Here is a 15450-nt window from a genome sequence, read left to right as displayed (position 1 = left end):
GTAAATCCTCCAATTCTGTTTTTTCCCCCCAAAATTTTGGCTATTCTGGGCTCTTTATATTTCCCTACAAATTTTAGAAACTACTTGTCAATTTCTGTAAATTCTGGGATTTTTATTAGAATTGTATTAAAAGTATGGATTAATGGGGAAAAACAGCATGTTATTAGTAGTGAGTCTAAAATTTCTTTCAGTATTTGGTCATTTTTAGTGTAGATGTTGTATTAGTTATTATCTATTGCTTATCTATTGTATTATCTATTGCTGTGTAACAAATTACTCTAAAGCCTAGTGGCTTTAATAAACAAACATTATCATCTCATAATTTCTGAGAATCAGGAACCTGGGTGTGGTTTAGCTGGGTGCCTCTGGCCCACGGTGTCATGAGTTTGTAGCGTAACTGTCAGCTGGGACTCCAGTTTCATTTGAAGGCTCAACTGGGGAGGATTCGCTTCTGAGCTCACTCATATGATTGTTGTGAAGCCTTAGTACCTCACCACATGGGCCTCTCCACAGGGTTGCCCCCCACCAACCTGGTAGCTAACTTGTTCTAGGAGAGAGCGAGAGACCAAGAGAAGAGAGAGAATGAGACACAATGCCTAAGATGGAAGCTACAGTATTTTTGTTAACCTGATCTCAAAAGCAACATCTGATCACTTTTACTGTATAGTATTTATTAGAAATGAGTCACAGGGTCCAGCCTTCTCTCAAGGGAATGAGATTATACAGTGGCATTGTATTAGTTATCTATTGCTGAGGAATACATTTTTATTATGTACAGAAAAATTAGAAAGTAGCTGAGTAATAAATTACCACAAAATGCACCTCTTAAGACAATACACACTTATTATCTCATAGTTTCTGTGGATCAGGAGTCCAAGAATGGCTTAGATGGGTTCTCCGCTTCAAAGGCCCTCACAGGCTGCAGTGAAGGTGTTTTCTAGGACTTTGTCTCATCTCAAGGCTCAACTGTGGAAGGATATGCAGTGGTTGTTGGCAGAATTCCGTTCTTTTTAGCCTCTTAGACCAAGGGCCTTGGTTTCTTGCTGGCTTTGGCTGATGGTTACTCTTTTTCTCACATGGGCCTCTCCATAGGGCAGCTCACAACACTGGTGCTCGTGTAATGAAAGCCGGTAAGAAAGAGAGTCTCTAGCAAGATGAGTTACAATCTTACATAATGTTATCTGGAGAAATGACCTTTGCTGTATTCCATTGGTTGGAAGCAAGTTACAGGTTTTACTTACACTCAGAGAGAGGGTATTACACAAGGGCGTGAGTACCAGGAGGTGGAGACTATTAGAGGTCATCTTAAAGTCTGTCAAATTCTTCTCTTTGGCCCCCAGTGATTCTTGTCTCTTTTACCTACAAAATACATTCTCTTCCTCCCTAGGTCTCTAAGAGTTTCATCCTGTTATAGCATCTGCTCTAAGTCTAGAATCTCATTATCTAAATCAGGTCCAGGTGTGGATGAGGGTCTTTGGATGTAATTTCTCTTAATCCTTCTGTATGTAAAACTAAAGAGACAAGTTATCTGCCCTATGTACTCCCAGGATCCAGTAATGGGCCAGCTATAGACATTCGCTTACAAAAGAGGGAACATTTGAGAAACAAGAGACACCGACATTGCAGTTCTGAAATTCTGCTGGGCAAATGTTGACCCTTTTTGATTGGGTTTCAAGGCCTGGAAAGAATTCTCCATGACTCTTGGCTCTATGTTCTCAGCTCTTGATTCTGCTCATCCTTCCTTTTCTATGAAAGGTAGTACATATTTGCAGCTGAGTAGTTTTATCAGTCTGCTATTCTAGTTTGCTAAGAGTTTTTATCCAGAATAGGTGTTGAATTTTGTCAAATGCTTTTCTATGTCTATTGAGATGATCATTCTCTTTTAATCTGTTAATGTGATGAATTGTATAAATTGATGTTTTGAATATGAAACTAATTTGCATTCTCAAATGGGCCCCAGTTGGTTATGGTGGATTATATTTTTGTGTATTACTGGGTTTGATTTGTCTATGTTTTGTTAAACATTTTTAATATATAGGTTCAGAAAGCATATTGGACTCTAGTTTTCTTTTCTGGTTTTAGTACCAGGGTTTTGCTGGTCTTACAAGATGTGTTAGGAAAAGTTTCCGACTCTTTTTTTTTTAAGTTTGTGTAAAAGTGGTATTATTTCCTCCTTTAATGTTTGGTAGAATTCATCAGTGAAGTCATCTGACCTTACGGTTTTCTTGGAGAGTTTAATTAAGAATTAAAGTTATTTAATAGATACAAGATTATTCAGATTATCTACATATACACATGTTCAAGGAATTTCATCTAAATTAACAACTTTATTGGCATAAAGCTCTTAATAATATCCTCATATTATCTTTTTAATATCTATAGAATCTGTAGTGATTTGCTTTCTTTATTGATCAAGTCCTGCTGATCAATTTTATTGATTTTTGTTTTTAAGTTTTTAGTCTCACTTTTTTCTATTTGATTTGTGTTTAATTTGCTCTTATTTTTCTGGGCTGTTAAGGTGGAAGGTTAGATCATAATTTAAACTTTTTTTTCTTTTCTAACATAACCCCTTAAAGCTATGCATTTCCCTTCAAGCACTAAATGCCTTACCTGCATCCCTCGTATTTTAACTTGTCATATTTTTACTTTAGGTCAAAACATTTTCTAAATTACCAGGTGATTTCTTCGTTGTCCAATGGGTTATTTAGAAATGAAGAGCTTAGTATCGAAATACTTGGTTATTTTGTTCCAAGCACCTTTTTATTATAGATTTTTTAATTTAATAGAATTGCAATAAGAGAAAATACTCTGTGTCATTTCATTTTCTTTAAATAAAATTTATTGGGACTTGCTTTATGATCTATGATATTGCCTGTCTTGGTGAATGTTTCATGTGTTCTTAAAAAGGATATGTATTCTTCAATTATTGGGTAAAGTGTTAAAAATGCCAACTTAGTTAAATTGGTTAATAGTGTAAAGTCTTCTGTGTCCATATGATTCTGTTTGCTTTTTTTTTTTTCTTTCAATTACTGAGGGAGGATTGTTGAAATCCTTAACTGTAACTTTGAATTTGTCTATTTCTCCTTTCAGGTCTGTCACTTTTTGCTTTATGTATTTTGAAACTCTGTTATTAGGTGAATAAACATTTAGGAGCATTGTGTCTTTTTGATGAATCAACCCATTTATAATTAGGAAATAGTTTCCTTTCTCCCAGATTCTTATTGTCCTGAAGTTACATTGTCTGATATTAATATTTCCTTCACAGTTCTCTTGTGATTAATGTTTGTAAGGTGTATCCTCTTCCATACTTTAAATTTAAAGTGCCCCTCTTCTAAACAGCATGTAGTTAAGTCTTGCATTAAAAAAAAAATCCAGTCTCGTAATCTTTGCCTTTTAGGTGCAACGTTTAGTCTATTTACATTTAATGAATTATTGATATGAGATGGGTTACTTTTGTAATCTTGTTTTTCTGTTTTTCCTATTAGTTTTTTTTTTTTTTAATTATAAAAGAGAACTTATTCCCTTTCTCAGCAAATCCCTTGTATGCCCAGGCCATAGCACTCTGAAAAACGACATGATTGGAGAATATTTGAACATGAAATAAAGAGAGAATATTAATTTCCTTACCCTGATTTTATTATTCAACTTCTTGGTCACAGATTTCTCTGACCATTATTATCTCTCCTTTATGAACAGTATCCAAAAATAATGATAATGGTTCACCTTGAGTGTTTTATAGCATTATTCCTATAATAAGCCCCTTCAGATTGTTCAATCATCAAAGTTTTAGGAAATCTGTACCCTAGGGAAAGATTGCAACTTTCCTTTCACTTTGTAGAAAAATCCTCCCTTATAAATAACCTAATCTTATATTCAGAGATGAATCTATGTGCATAAACAGTTGATGTATGATTTTCACATCTGCTACCAAGAGCAGATAAAGCCTGAGATTAATTTGGTTATGGGCAAAGAAGAATGTAAATTAATTGGAAAAAATTAACTCAAAACTTTGGTGTCCTATAACAATTTCTTAATAAATTATGAACTCAGAAATGTGTGATTATTTTTTCTACTTCTCATTGCTCGTCTTCTATATTTTGCTTCCTCGAGAAGGTTAGTAATGGAAGTGAAAGTTGAGTTGGCTGTTTAGAAGATTCCTAGTAAATAACGTAATGATATTTATAGGAGAAATATGAAAATTTTTTTGAAGTAAATTAGAACAGAAATAATGTTCTATATTTTGCAAATTATATTCATCCTTTAAATGTTTATTTAGTATTAATATAGTAAATTAATGTTTAGTATTGACATACTAAATGTTTTGTGTGATCATTAAGTATAGCATTATATATTATAAAATTCATAAGAAAGAAGGGCAGGTAAAACTTTGCCCTATATTGAAGAAATCTGACAAATTCACTAAGTTAAATTAAATTTAATTTCCTTTTAGAATTTCAACAAGTAAACATTACTCCACCAAAATTTATTTTGAAGCCAAGACCAAAAAGGAGTAAACGGCAGGTATGTATTCACAGTGGTATGTCGTGTTATTTTAAAACAATTGTCAACTGCCAATCATTTTAATCTACGGTAAGTCTGTGTGAGAGGGTGAGTATTAGTTTGGGAATTTGTCAGGATGTGGCAAACCATAAGGGTGACAGATCTGAAGAAGCAGCAGAAAGGGGAACCATGTTATTTCACAGATGCAAAAAGGATTCAAGACAGTGGTGATAATATGTTTCTTCATCATATTATGAGTTATGAGGCTCCTGCTTGTGGCATCTCAGGTTCTTTCTACAATAGGCTTCTTTCCTTGCCCAGATATGTACCACATCATGGAATCCACTTGTATGGTTTATATCCTTGTATTTATTACCTTGACTATAACCCCTTAGGAATGAATCAATCCAGTTGTGATGCCACAAAATGCTTTTGTCTCACTTGAGCAATCTTTGGAGTCCAGGATATAAAATTAGGTCATGGGCTTTATGATTGTTCCACTGGATATTGGACTGGGTAATAATAACTGTTGATATGATGCTTTAAACCAAATGAAGTCGGTACTATTATTCCCCTTTCACTGAAAGAAAAATGATGACTCTGACATGAGAAAATGACTTGCTCAAATCACAGAGCTGGCAAGTAGTTTAGAAAAGTTAAGAGTTGTGGCCATCAGAATCAAGATGTCACCACTGTGGTGATGTGGGCAGGGGAGGTGGCCATTAAAAACACAAGATGAAGGAAATAGATCTCTAGTAAGATCAAGAAGTTGAAGGAATCAGGTGTCTTCTTTTTATTACCTTGAAATAAAATACATGTTTATAGACAGATTTTTATTGTGAATAATTATTGCTAAATCTTATTGAATGCTATTGAATACTTACCTTGTAAAATCCTTATAATAGGGTCTATTATAAGAATTTTAACTATATTAACACATGTAACCCTCAAAAACCTTAAGAGGAAGGTGTTATCACAGGTTAAGTATACCTTTTCCAAAATGCTTGGGACCAGAAGTGTTGCAGATTTTGATTTGTGTGTGTGTGTGTGTGTGTGTGTGTGTGTGTGTGTGTGTGGCGGAGGGGAGAGTGGGGGTGGATTTCAGAATATTTACATGATACTTAGTGGTTCAGCATCCGTAATTCAAAAATTAGAAATCTGAAGTGCTCCAGTGAGCATTTCTTTTGAGTGTCATTGGTGCTCAGAAAGTTTTTCATTTTGGAGCATTTGGAGTTTTGGATTTTTAGATGAGAGATAGTCAACCTATAATATCCTCATTTTACTGATGAGGACATTGAACGTAAGAGAATCAAGAAACTTGCCCAAAGCCACATAGGGTGACTCTGGTGGAGTTGGGATTCTGACCTAGGAAGTCTGGTCTCAGAGAGGTGCTTATAACCACATATACGCCATATATTGCCTCTCAGACCCATGTGTTCCGTGAATTACTACTATGACCTTTATAAATGTTGTGAATGTTTATATATGTATATACACACACACATATATACACACATATAAACTCATATATATGATTATATATAAACTCATATATAAACATATATATATATATATATTTATATGAATAGGTAGAGACATATTTATCTTGAGGCCCAGTTAGATAAAATGATTACCATCAGGATTTAATATGAAACTATTGTTTTTGAATTATAGACTGAAAGAATAGGACAATATTCTAGAAAGCTAGCTGTAATAGATAAGACTGACTGGGAGTTCTCAAAGCTATTTTAACAAAGACCCTATGTCATTTGGGGATCCTCTGAACCATCCTAGATGAAGGCACGTGACTCACTCCCAGTTTGGAGATTAAATAATAAAAGTGCCAATCACTCCAGTCCCTGTACCCTCTCAGAGATCTTCAGAGGACCCAAAAGAGTGCTCTTCATATGTTACTATTTTCAAGATAGACTGTTAAATAAAATTGCTAGATGCAGAAAGGAGTGAAATAAACGGAAGTACAAAATAAAGGATATATTCACATTTAGTTTTATATGCATAAATATTTTTGGAAGGAACCAGTAACTTGCTGTATCCATTGTGGGGGAAGGACTAGGAACTGAGTAGGTGGAGAATAGAGGTGAGAGGAAGACATTCATCTTCTGTTCTTTTATACTTCTTAAATTTTCTGAGCCATGTTAATTTATTACCAACTCAGAAACTAAACAAATTGATGAAAAATTTTTTAATGCTGAAGGAATAAAAAGGGAAAATTTTGTTTTGTCAGTTTCTTCCATATTTTTTAGGTTTTCACAGCCGAGTTTAGAGGGCTGAATTAGGTGCTGTTTCCTTTCCTGTGTTACAGCTTCGTCGATATCCTCGTAATGTAGAAGAAGAAACCAAATACATTGAACTGATGATTGTGAATGATCACCTTATGGTAGGATTTGCTGTTATTTTTAAGCCTGTTCATGCCTAGGGTAAAACTGGTGAGTGTAAAAATATGTTTAGAAAAAACAAGAAGCCCATCAAGCTGTAACCTGGAGAAGGTATTTGTATAATCAAATATATTTGTTAACTAGCAACAACCTGCAATTAGGAAATATTCATAGGTGGAAATAACTAGCAGTAATTTTTGAGTTTTCAAAAATACTTTGTAACTCAGTATCAACTTGTGAATTTGCTTGGTTAGTAGAGGTGCTAATATTTGAATCTCCACTTACTAAAATGACAAGGTTTAAAAAAATGGAAATTCCATTTTATATTGAAAAAGTGAGGCACCAATTATGTGACATTTTAGTTTGCAAGGTACAACTTTATCTTAATAAAAGAAAAGCAATTTTTCTATTTTGGTGTTACTGTGCAGAAATCATATGCAAATGCTTACATAGCTAACCAGTGAAGATTCTTAGGATAAGAACTTGACAAAACTTTCATGTTGTTGAATCAAATTATTTCGACCCATAGTGTTTATATTCAGTTAATGGGCATATTGCAGGCAGTATGACTACATTCATAGCACAGCAATGAGTTATAATGCTAATTGTTCCGTGTAACCAAAGTTTTAAACTAAAAATGTTTAATGATGCATATTGCTGAATTTTACTTAAGTTCAAGTACAAGTGCATTTTACTTTGACCTGCTTATTTGAGGAAAAGATTATCATTTATTTATGTATGATTAAATACATAATTTAGATCTTAATTATTACAGTTGCTAATAATAATAATCACAACATAATCAGGATTGAGTGCTGCTTCCTTCTTCAAGCTAGGTCTAAGTTTTATCTTTCCACCTATTTGAATCCAGTGAATGTTACTGTTCCCCAGGACTTTTATAAAATAAGTTATAACAACATATATTTTGAGCATTTTAGATAGTCACAAATTTAGATATCCATAGACATCTGTAGACATCTAATATAAGTGAAATGAACCAGCTATAAGACAGCATAGGTGGGTGAGGCCTGTGGTGAAAAGAATGGTGTGTGGCCTGTCTAAGGGAAGCAACTGCGTCTCAGTGTTTGCCAGTTATTACCAGGTGGGAATGCTAATTTTAACTGAAGCCAGAAATTGGATTTTACATGATATTTCCTGATTTTTAAAACACATTTGAGACTAAACAAAGATCTATGTGATCCACATCTGCCCTGTATGCCACCTTGTTGTGACCTTTATCTTAGAGCTTTCTTCTTCCTGAATAAGTCTTATAGAACTTTTCGATTTGTATGCTTTTAGCAGTGTTCACATCCACTTTACTGTCTATACCCCTACTTAGATTTGTATGTCTTGCAATTCATAGACAACTTTCATATGTTTTATCATTTTGAATAACAATGCCGATAAAAATAAATCTATGAAATGGATGGATTGGATATTTTTTACTTCATCTCCCAGATGAATAAATTGAGGCCTCAATCCTTTAAGAGCCTTGTCTCAGGCAACATAGCAGATAAAGAACTTGATCTCAACTGACTCTGACATTTTTTTACAGAAAGCACATTTTTACAGAAAAGATTTTTTTTTACATTTGTAGGGATCTTTCAATTGCACCATGTTTTCTCTGATGAGATGATTGTTTTCTGATCACTTTGGAAGACGTTCACTTTTTTTCTTTTGCTTTCAGTTTAAAAAACATCGGCTTTCCGTTGTACATACCAATACCTATGCGAAGTCTGTGGTGAACATGGCAGACATAGTAAGTATCAACCCAGTCCGTTATTGCCCTAGAAGAATCTTATTTCCTAATTGCTAATAGAATGGATAATATGATTCTTATAGTTTCACTGCTCTATGTTGCACTTCAACCAAGGTGTCTAGTAAGTCCCGGGTGACCTTGCAATAGACTTTATTGACTTTGATGTCTGGCTGGGAAGAGGAACTGGTCGAAGTTATCCATAGATATGCCTGAAATTCCATCCTGTGTTTTTCACACTGTAAAAACAGAGGTTGTGTCATACCCCTAACAAAGATATTCACAGTGACTTATAATGATGGAGAAGCAGTACAACAGTTGTACCTTTTTCAAGAGTGCCTGGTGCTGTGGCAGTGATGCAACTAAATAATTCCACTATACCTCCATACTTCCCAAATCTTCCCTTGATGAGGCTGTGCTAGTACCTTCTTCACAAGTCTAATCAGAGCCAGTCAGGTTGTATATAAATTATTTCTTTGGAGAGTCTTCATTGCTCCATTTTTGGCTAAGGGAACTCAAGCATGCATGAATTCTTTTTCCAGGATACCTAAAACAGATTTAGGTGGAACCTTGAATAGGGTGCAAGTATTCGTCAAAAGGGACCTTTTGTTTCCAAAAAGTGCTCTGTTCTTTGGGTATTAGTCAACAATTTCAGTCTCAGTTACTCAAGGGAAATGCACGTAAATTAGAAAGTTATCTCGCTTTAACTAAAACTCAAAGAATTTTCCATGAAAGGAGTTTTGTAGTCCTGTTCATAAACTGTTTGATTTTACCACATGTACAGCTGATGTGTTCATTTTATTAATATACTAGATATATAAAGACCAACTTAAGACCAGGATAGTATTGGTTGCTATGGAAACCTGGGCGACTGACAACAAGTTTGCCATATCTGAAAATCCATTGATCACCCTACGTGAGTTTATGAAATACAGGAGGGATTTTATCAAAGAGAAAAGTGATGCAGTACACCTTTTTTCGTACGTAACTTCTGTAATGATGTATTACTTTTTCTGATTTCATGTTAAATGCTTTATTGTGACTGAAATGTATCCTTTCTGCTACATTACACAATTAGGATTTGACATGGCAGATGGCAGATAGATTTGGAAAAAGTTTTAAAGTATAGATTGTTTAAAATTGCCATGAAAGTGTAAGTTTTAATTTTGAGTTATTTTATTACTTAATATTTATTTTTCAAGATGTTTAAATAGAGCATTTACTGAGTAAAAATACTGCTAATATATATATAGTATTCTTAACTGCAGATAAATTATATTCTTTAAAGTTACTGTCTTTTAAATGTTAATGTTTTCTCTGTTTTTGGTTCTGACATGAGAGCTTAGTATTTCTGGAATTTATTTTTAATTTTTTCTCACTCTTATGTTCTTTTTTTGATAGCATGCATATTTGACGTAATAGCAAATTATATATAGTAGAATTTTAAAAATCTATCATCTAAAGTCAGAACTGTTGAAGAAAGTTATAAAAGGAAGAAAAGATGTATTTTGGGGTAACTTTATATATAATTTCAAATTTAGAGAAAAGTTGCAAGAATACTACAAGGAAATTGCATATGCCCTCTATTCGGATTCATCAGTTATTCACATTTTTCCCCATTTGTTTCATAATTTTCTTCCATTCTCCCTCCCTTCCTTCCATTCATCCATCCTTCAGTTTTTTTGTTTGTTTTTGTTTTTTTTTCCTGAACCTTTTGAAAATAAGTTGAAGACACTTACTGGGGATTTGTTATTAAATAGTATATATTCTCTAAGAGTAAAAAGACATTCTCTTATATAACCACAGTAAATTATTGAAACTGGAAAATTTAACATAAACAATACTTTTATGTAATCCATGGTCTATATTCAACTTTCACCAATTACCTCAATAATGTCTTTTATAGCTAATTTTCCCCATCCAAATCTAATCCAGGATCACACATTGCATTTAATCATCATGTCTCTTTAGTCTCCTTTAATCTGAAAGATTTCCTCAGCTTTCTTTTGTCTATTTTGAGTTTAATACTTTTGGAGAGTATAGGCCAATTATTTTATTGACTGTTCCTCATGGGAATGCCTGATGTTAAGTTATGTATTTTTGGCAGAAATACCAGAGAAGTGATTTTGTGTCTTTTTCAGAGTACATCATATCAACCAATTATTTTTTAATAGATATACTTCAATTTAAGATATTTATTAATCTTATGAGAAAACATCCCTTATAAACCTTTTTCTTTGGTTACATGTATAAACAATTTTCACATTCTTCCCTTGCAACATGAGTATATGGTATAGAAATCTTATGTATATTGAGAAAATAAATGTGGTAAACTAATAATGAGAGGTGTTATGATGTTTGAACTGTGAACAGTAAGCATTTTTCATTTCCTTTTCTAAAAGGGGAAGTCAATTTGAGAGTAGCCGGAGCGGGGCAGCTTATATTGGTGGGATTTGCTCGTTGCTGAAAGGAGGAGGCGTGAATGAAGTAGGTGTGAACATCTGTACAATACAAAGTGGTATGATGGCTGAAAATGTTTTCCTCATACTTAAGAGAGAATTTCTCAGTATCCACATACTCCAGATGTTAGATTGCTACATTACAAATCAATATGGCAGCCTGTCACAATGGCTTATTCCTGTAATTCCAGCACTTTGGGAGGCTGAGGTGGACAGATTGCTTGAGACGAGAAGTTTGAGACAAACCTGGGTAACATGGCAAAACCTCATCTTTATCAAAAATACAAAAATAGTAGCATGTACCTGTAGCCCCAGCTACTGGGGAGGCTGAAGTGGGAGGATGGCTTGAGCCTGGGAGGCAGAGGTTGTATTGGGCCCAAATTGCGCCACTGCACTCCAGCCTGGGCAACAGAGTGAGACCCTGTCTCTAAATAAGCAAGTAAATAAATAAATTAATTAATAAATAAAATAAAATAAAAAATAAAAAACTAATATGGTTGCTATAAGTGACCAGAGAACAGACTGGGGTAATAATGGGAGATAATATGTGATGATTATTATATATTCATGTTATACTTGGAATAATTTCCAGATTAAGCTACTTATAGATTAAATTGAGAGAATCTTTACTTTTACCTTCATTGAAAATAAGGCCCTATTATTCACTTTGAATGATTTTCCAGGGAATTGAATAATTCCCTGAAGCATCAGGTTGTCACCTAACAACCCAACTGGATATTTTTTCCTTATTATTTAACAGATTTGGAGATAAGAAAAATAGAGTAGGTTTTCCAAAGGGTTTCTCTTACTCCTAAGGCACTAAACCTATTAGAGATGATCGAAAAGAAAATACTTGTATCTTTAAGAGGCTACAAATTGAAAAATATATCCTCAGTTCTTCAGTTCTTCAGTTTCTATTGCCCAAAGATTGTCACTACCTCCTGTTACTCATTTCATTTGTTTTCTGAAGCCCCATTCTATTCCACTTGAGGGGAATTTCAGGATTACAAGTGGACACAAAGATGAATAAGTTCTAAAAAAAATTACCGATTTAATTTTGTTTTGTATTATCCAAAAGACTGATTTAATTATATACCAATATTGAATTTTTCAAGAATGTCACTGGTGAAATTTGGACTCAGATATACATTTCCAAAACCCAAAAGCTGTGATTATTTCCTGACTTCTAGTATTCCCTGTAAGACCTAATCAAACATGGATTTTTGTTTCTTACCACTTTTTCCCAAATGCATATTCAGTGCTGGCTACAGTATGTTTAGCCTCTGCTAAAGAAATTGCTTAGAAATTACTTATTTTCAGCGATATTGTGACATTTTTCTCTGGTTCTTTTTCAGTGACAAGTTGGATTTATATATATTTTATTTTTGTTTTTGTTTTTCAGTTTGGGAAAACTGACTTAATGGCTGTTACACTTGCCCAGTCATTAGCCCATAATATTGGTATTATCTCAGACAAAAGAAAGTTAGCAAGCGGTAAGTTTTAGTGCATGTGTGGTTAGTTGTATTTAAAATAGACTATTTGTAAAATATTTTGGAGCGTAAAATTTTTTGATTTAGTTGCTTGATGAAAAGAATTTGAATGGTAGTGAAAGATAAAAAGAATTTGAATGGTAGTAAAAGAATGGTAGTAAAAGATAGAAGATAAACAGCACAAACTGTTGTTTTCCAAAGTAATACAAATAAATATTTACATTATAGGTGGAAATTTCTATGACTATAGTGAACTTTAAAGCCATGTGATAATAAATTCAAGCTGAATTTAACCTTATAAGGGAAAAAATAAGCCCAGTTTGTTCATCATAAATGTTTAGTAGAGAATTCTAGGCATATAGGTTTCAGACATACTTTTTTATGTTTTATTTAAAACATCTCTGAACGTGGCCACAGAGGTAGAATTTCCCTGTCAGGATCAGAACTGATAAAAAGCTTAGTTAATAAATGGACCTAGTAAAATATGCTAGGTTTGGTATCTATGAAGAATGTCTTTTCTCAAGTAGGTAAAGTCACTTTACCCTGATGGTCAAATACTGTGTATTTACCATTAAAATTTGATGATTTCCATTTTTGTTTTAGTAACAAACATTGTAAATATTTTTATAATCTGGAATCCCAGCACTTTGGGAGGCTGAAGCAGGTGGATCACCTGAGGTTAGGAGTTTGAGACCAGCCTTGCCAACATGGTGAAACCCCATCTCTACTAAAAATACCAAAATTAGCCAGGTGTGGTGGCAGGCTCTTGTACCAGCTACTCAGGAGACTGAGGTAAGAGAATCACTTGAACCCAGGAGGCGGAGGTTGCAGTGAGCCAAGATTGTGCCATTACACTTCAGCCTGGGCCACAGAGCGAGACTCTATCTCAAAAAAAAGAAAAAAAAAAAAAAGCTATTACCATTTATAGAGTACTTATTATATGCCAGATGATTGATATTACTTCCATTTAGATACTCATTTAATTCTCCAGATAATTCTACAGGGCACCCATTTTTAGCCCCATTTTATAGGTGAAGTGACTAGATCTTACAAGAATATTGTCTCTAAGATTACACATATATCAAATGGCAAACTCAGGTTTTGAACCCTAATATTTCCTGATTCTGAAGCCCTTCTGCTTACCCAATAATTTTCCCCTGCGTTCTACCAGAAACCTTGGTGTGTGCAGAGACTTTCAAAAATGGTCAAGAAATTATGATAGTTTTCATAAAGGCCTGTGAAACTGAGATCCTTTAATAATGCCATAAAGTTTTTCATTCTTCCATTGGTATTTGATTAAATAGTTTAAATATGGCCATTAGTTAAAATACAATGGTTTTTTTGGCAAAAATTATATAATCTTGATAGGGTCAAAGTATATTTTTGTTGTATATTACATAAAAAACTATTGTAAGATGAATTAGAAAGAAGCTATTACTTTTTAAAAGGTATTTTAAGGAATAAAATGGAGATAATGAATTTAAAACAGAAACTGCTTTAGTGCAACTGTGTTCACTTTATAACAAGGCATGTGTGTTAATTTTCTCTTAGGTGAATGTAAATGCGAGGACACGTGGTCCGGGTGCATAATGGGAGACACCGGGTGAGCCATTTGTATTTGAAAATAACTCAGTCTTACATTCCCTGCTGTGCTGTTGTCTTCTGAGGAATATGACACTCAATAACTTAGTGCATGGAATCTAGCATTTATAAGAAATCAGAAATAACTATTCTTAATGGTTCTGTGTATAAAATATTTTTGCAAAATAACCTCTTATTTATAAAAACAATTGATGTCGATTAAGTTGGTAGACATCAGATATTTTTTTTTCTTTAGCCTTAAATCTAGGCTATAAATGTAAGAAATGAGGGACAACTTTGTTTTTGATGGCTTGCCTGCTAATTCCCTTTCCTTTCATTTCCTTCAATTCTAATTAAATGGTTTATAAACAGTACTGTGCTGGTAAGTTAACTCTTGAAAACAAAAATTAGAAAACAGCCTAGATTTGTAGATTTCTCACTTTTCTGAGGTGTAAATATTCCCACAATGGCTGACTTCAAGCTGTCACTGATGGCTTCATAATGTGGTATCACTGAAAAGGGAGTTGGGAAGAGAAATGTACAGTCTGCTCTCCTGAGAAAGGTTTTCAATGTATACTGTCCTCCCCTTCACAAGCTCAGTCATCAATGCTTGTCTTTTATTCTTGTAAGTAAATTTTACAGTTATCCCTTTTATTCCAAGCTTATCATTACTGCCCTAGTTTAAACTTTGGCCATCTTTTGCTGTTATTATTTTAATAACATTTCAAATATTGAGTATAAATTGGGTTCAGTGCTTGGGTGATGGGTCCACCAAAATCTCACAAATCACCACTAAAGAACTTACTCTTGTAACCAAATACCACCTGTTCGCCAGAAAACCTATGGAAATAAAAAAAGTTGGAATGCTACTAAAATAATAATAGCAAAAAATGGTAAAAGTTTAAACTAGGGCAATAATGATACGTTTGGAATCATCATCATTAAAAATGTATGAAGAATAAAACAGTGGACATTTGTACACCCGTTATCCAGCTTTTAAAAAGTAAAATACTGCATTTGTGGTTAAATCTCCCTTATGTCCTCCATTATTAATCCCCAACCCCAGCCAAGGTCACCACCATCTGAGTTTGGTTCCTATCATTCTCAAGTCATTCTTTATACTTCTACTGTTTAGTATGTATGTGTGTTGGAGTAAAACAGCATTTGGTTTGCATGTTTTCAGTTTATGTGAAATACATCATGCTGTATGTATTCTTCTGTGACTTGCTGTTTTTTTTTTAATCAACATGATGTTTGTGAGATTTAGC

The 15450-nt window shown here is 33.7% G+C and overlaps 1 protein-coding gene across 15 annotated transcripts in view; it reads left to right on the top strand.

The window, feature by feature from the left end:
* The window catches only part of ADAM22 (ADAM metallopeptidase domain 22), a 242205-nt gene that overhangs the window by 166839 nt on the left and 59916 nt on the right, over positions 1-15450 (top strand). For all 15 annotated transcript variants that reach the window (XM_077997084.1, XM_028846111.2, XM_077997080.1 and 12 more), the window contains 7 exons: positions 4451-4521; positions 6824-6898; positions 8584-8655; positions 9466-9632; positions 11055-11139; positions 12514-12604; positions 14153-14204. In XM_077997084.1, the coding sequence (XP_077853210.1) occupies positions 4451-4521; positions 6824-6898; positions 8584-8655; positions 9466-9632; positions 11055-11139; positions 12514-12604; positions 14153-14204 (613 nt within the window). The remainder of the gene's footprint in view (positions 1-4450; positions 4522-6823; positions 6899-8583; positions 8656-9465; positions 9633-11054; positions 11140-12513; positions 12605-14152; positions 14205-15450) is intronic.

This window comes from Macaca mulatta, chromosome 3 (assembly GCF_049350105.2).
Source record: "Macaca mulatta isolate MMU2019108-1 chromosome 3, T2T-MMU8v2.0, whole genome shotgun sequence".
NCBI classification, from domain to species: Eukaryota; Metazoa; Chordata; class Mammalia; order Primates; family Cercopithecidae; genus Macaca; species Macaca mulatta.
Note: the sequence above shows the minus strand (reverse complement) of the source record. Positions and strands in the feature narration are given on the sequence as shown.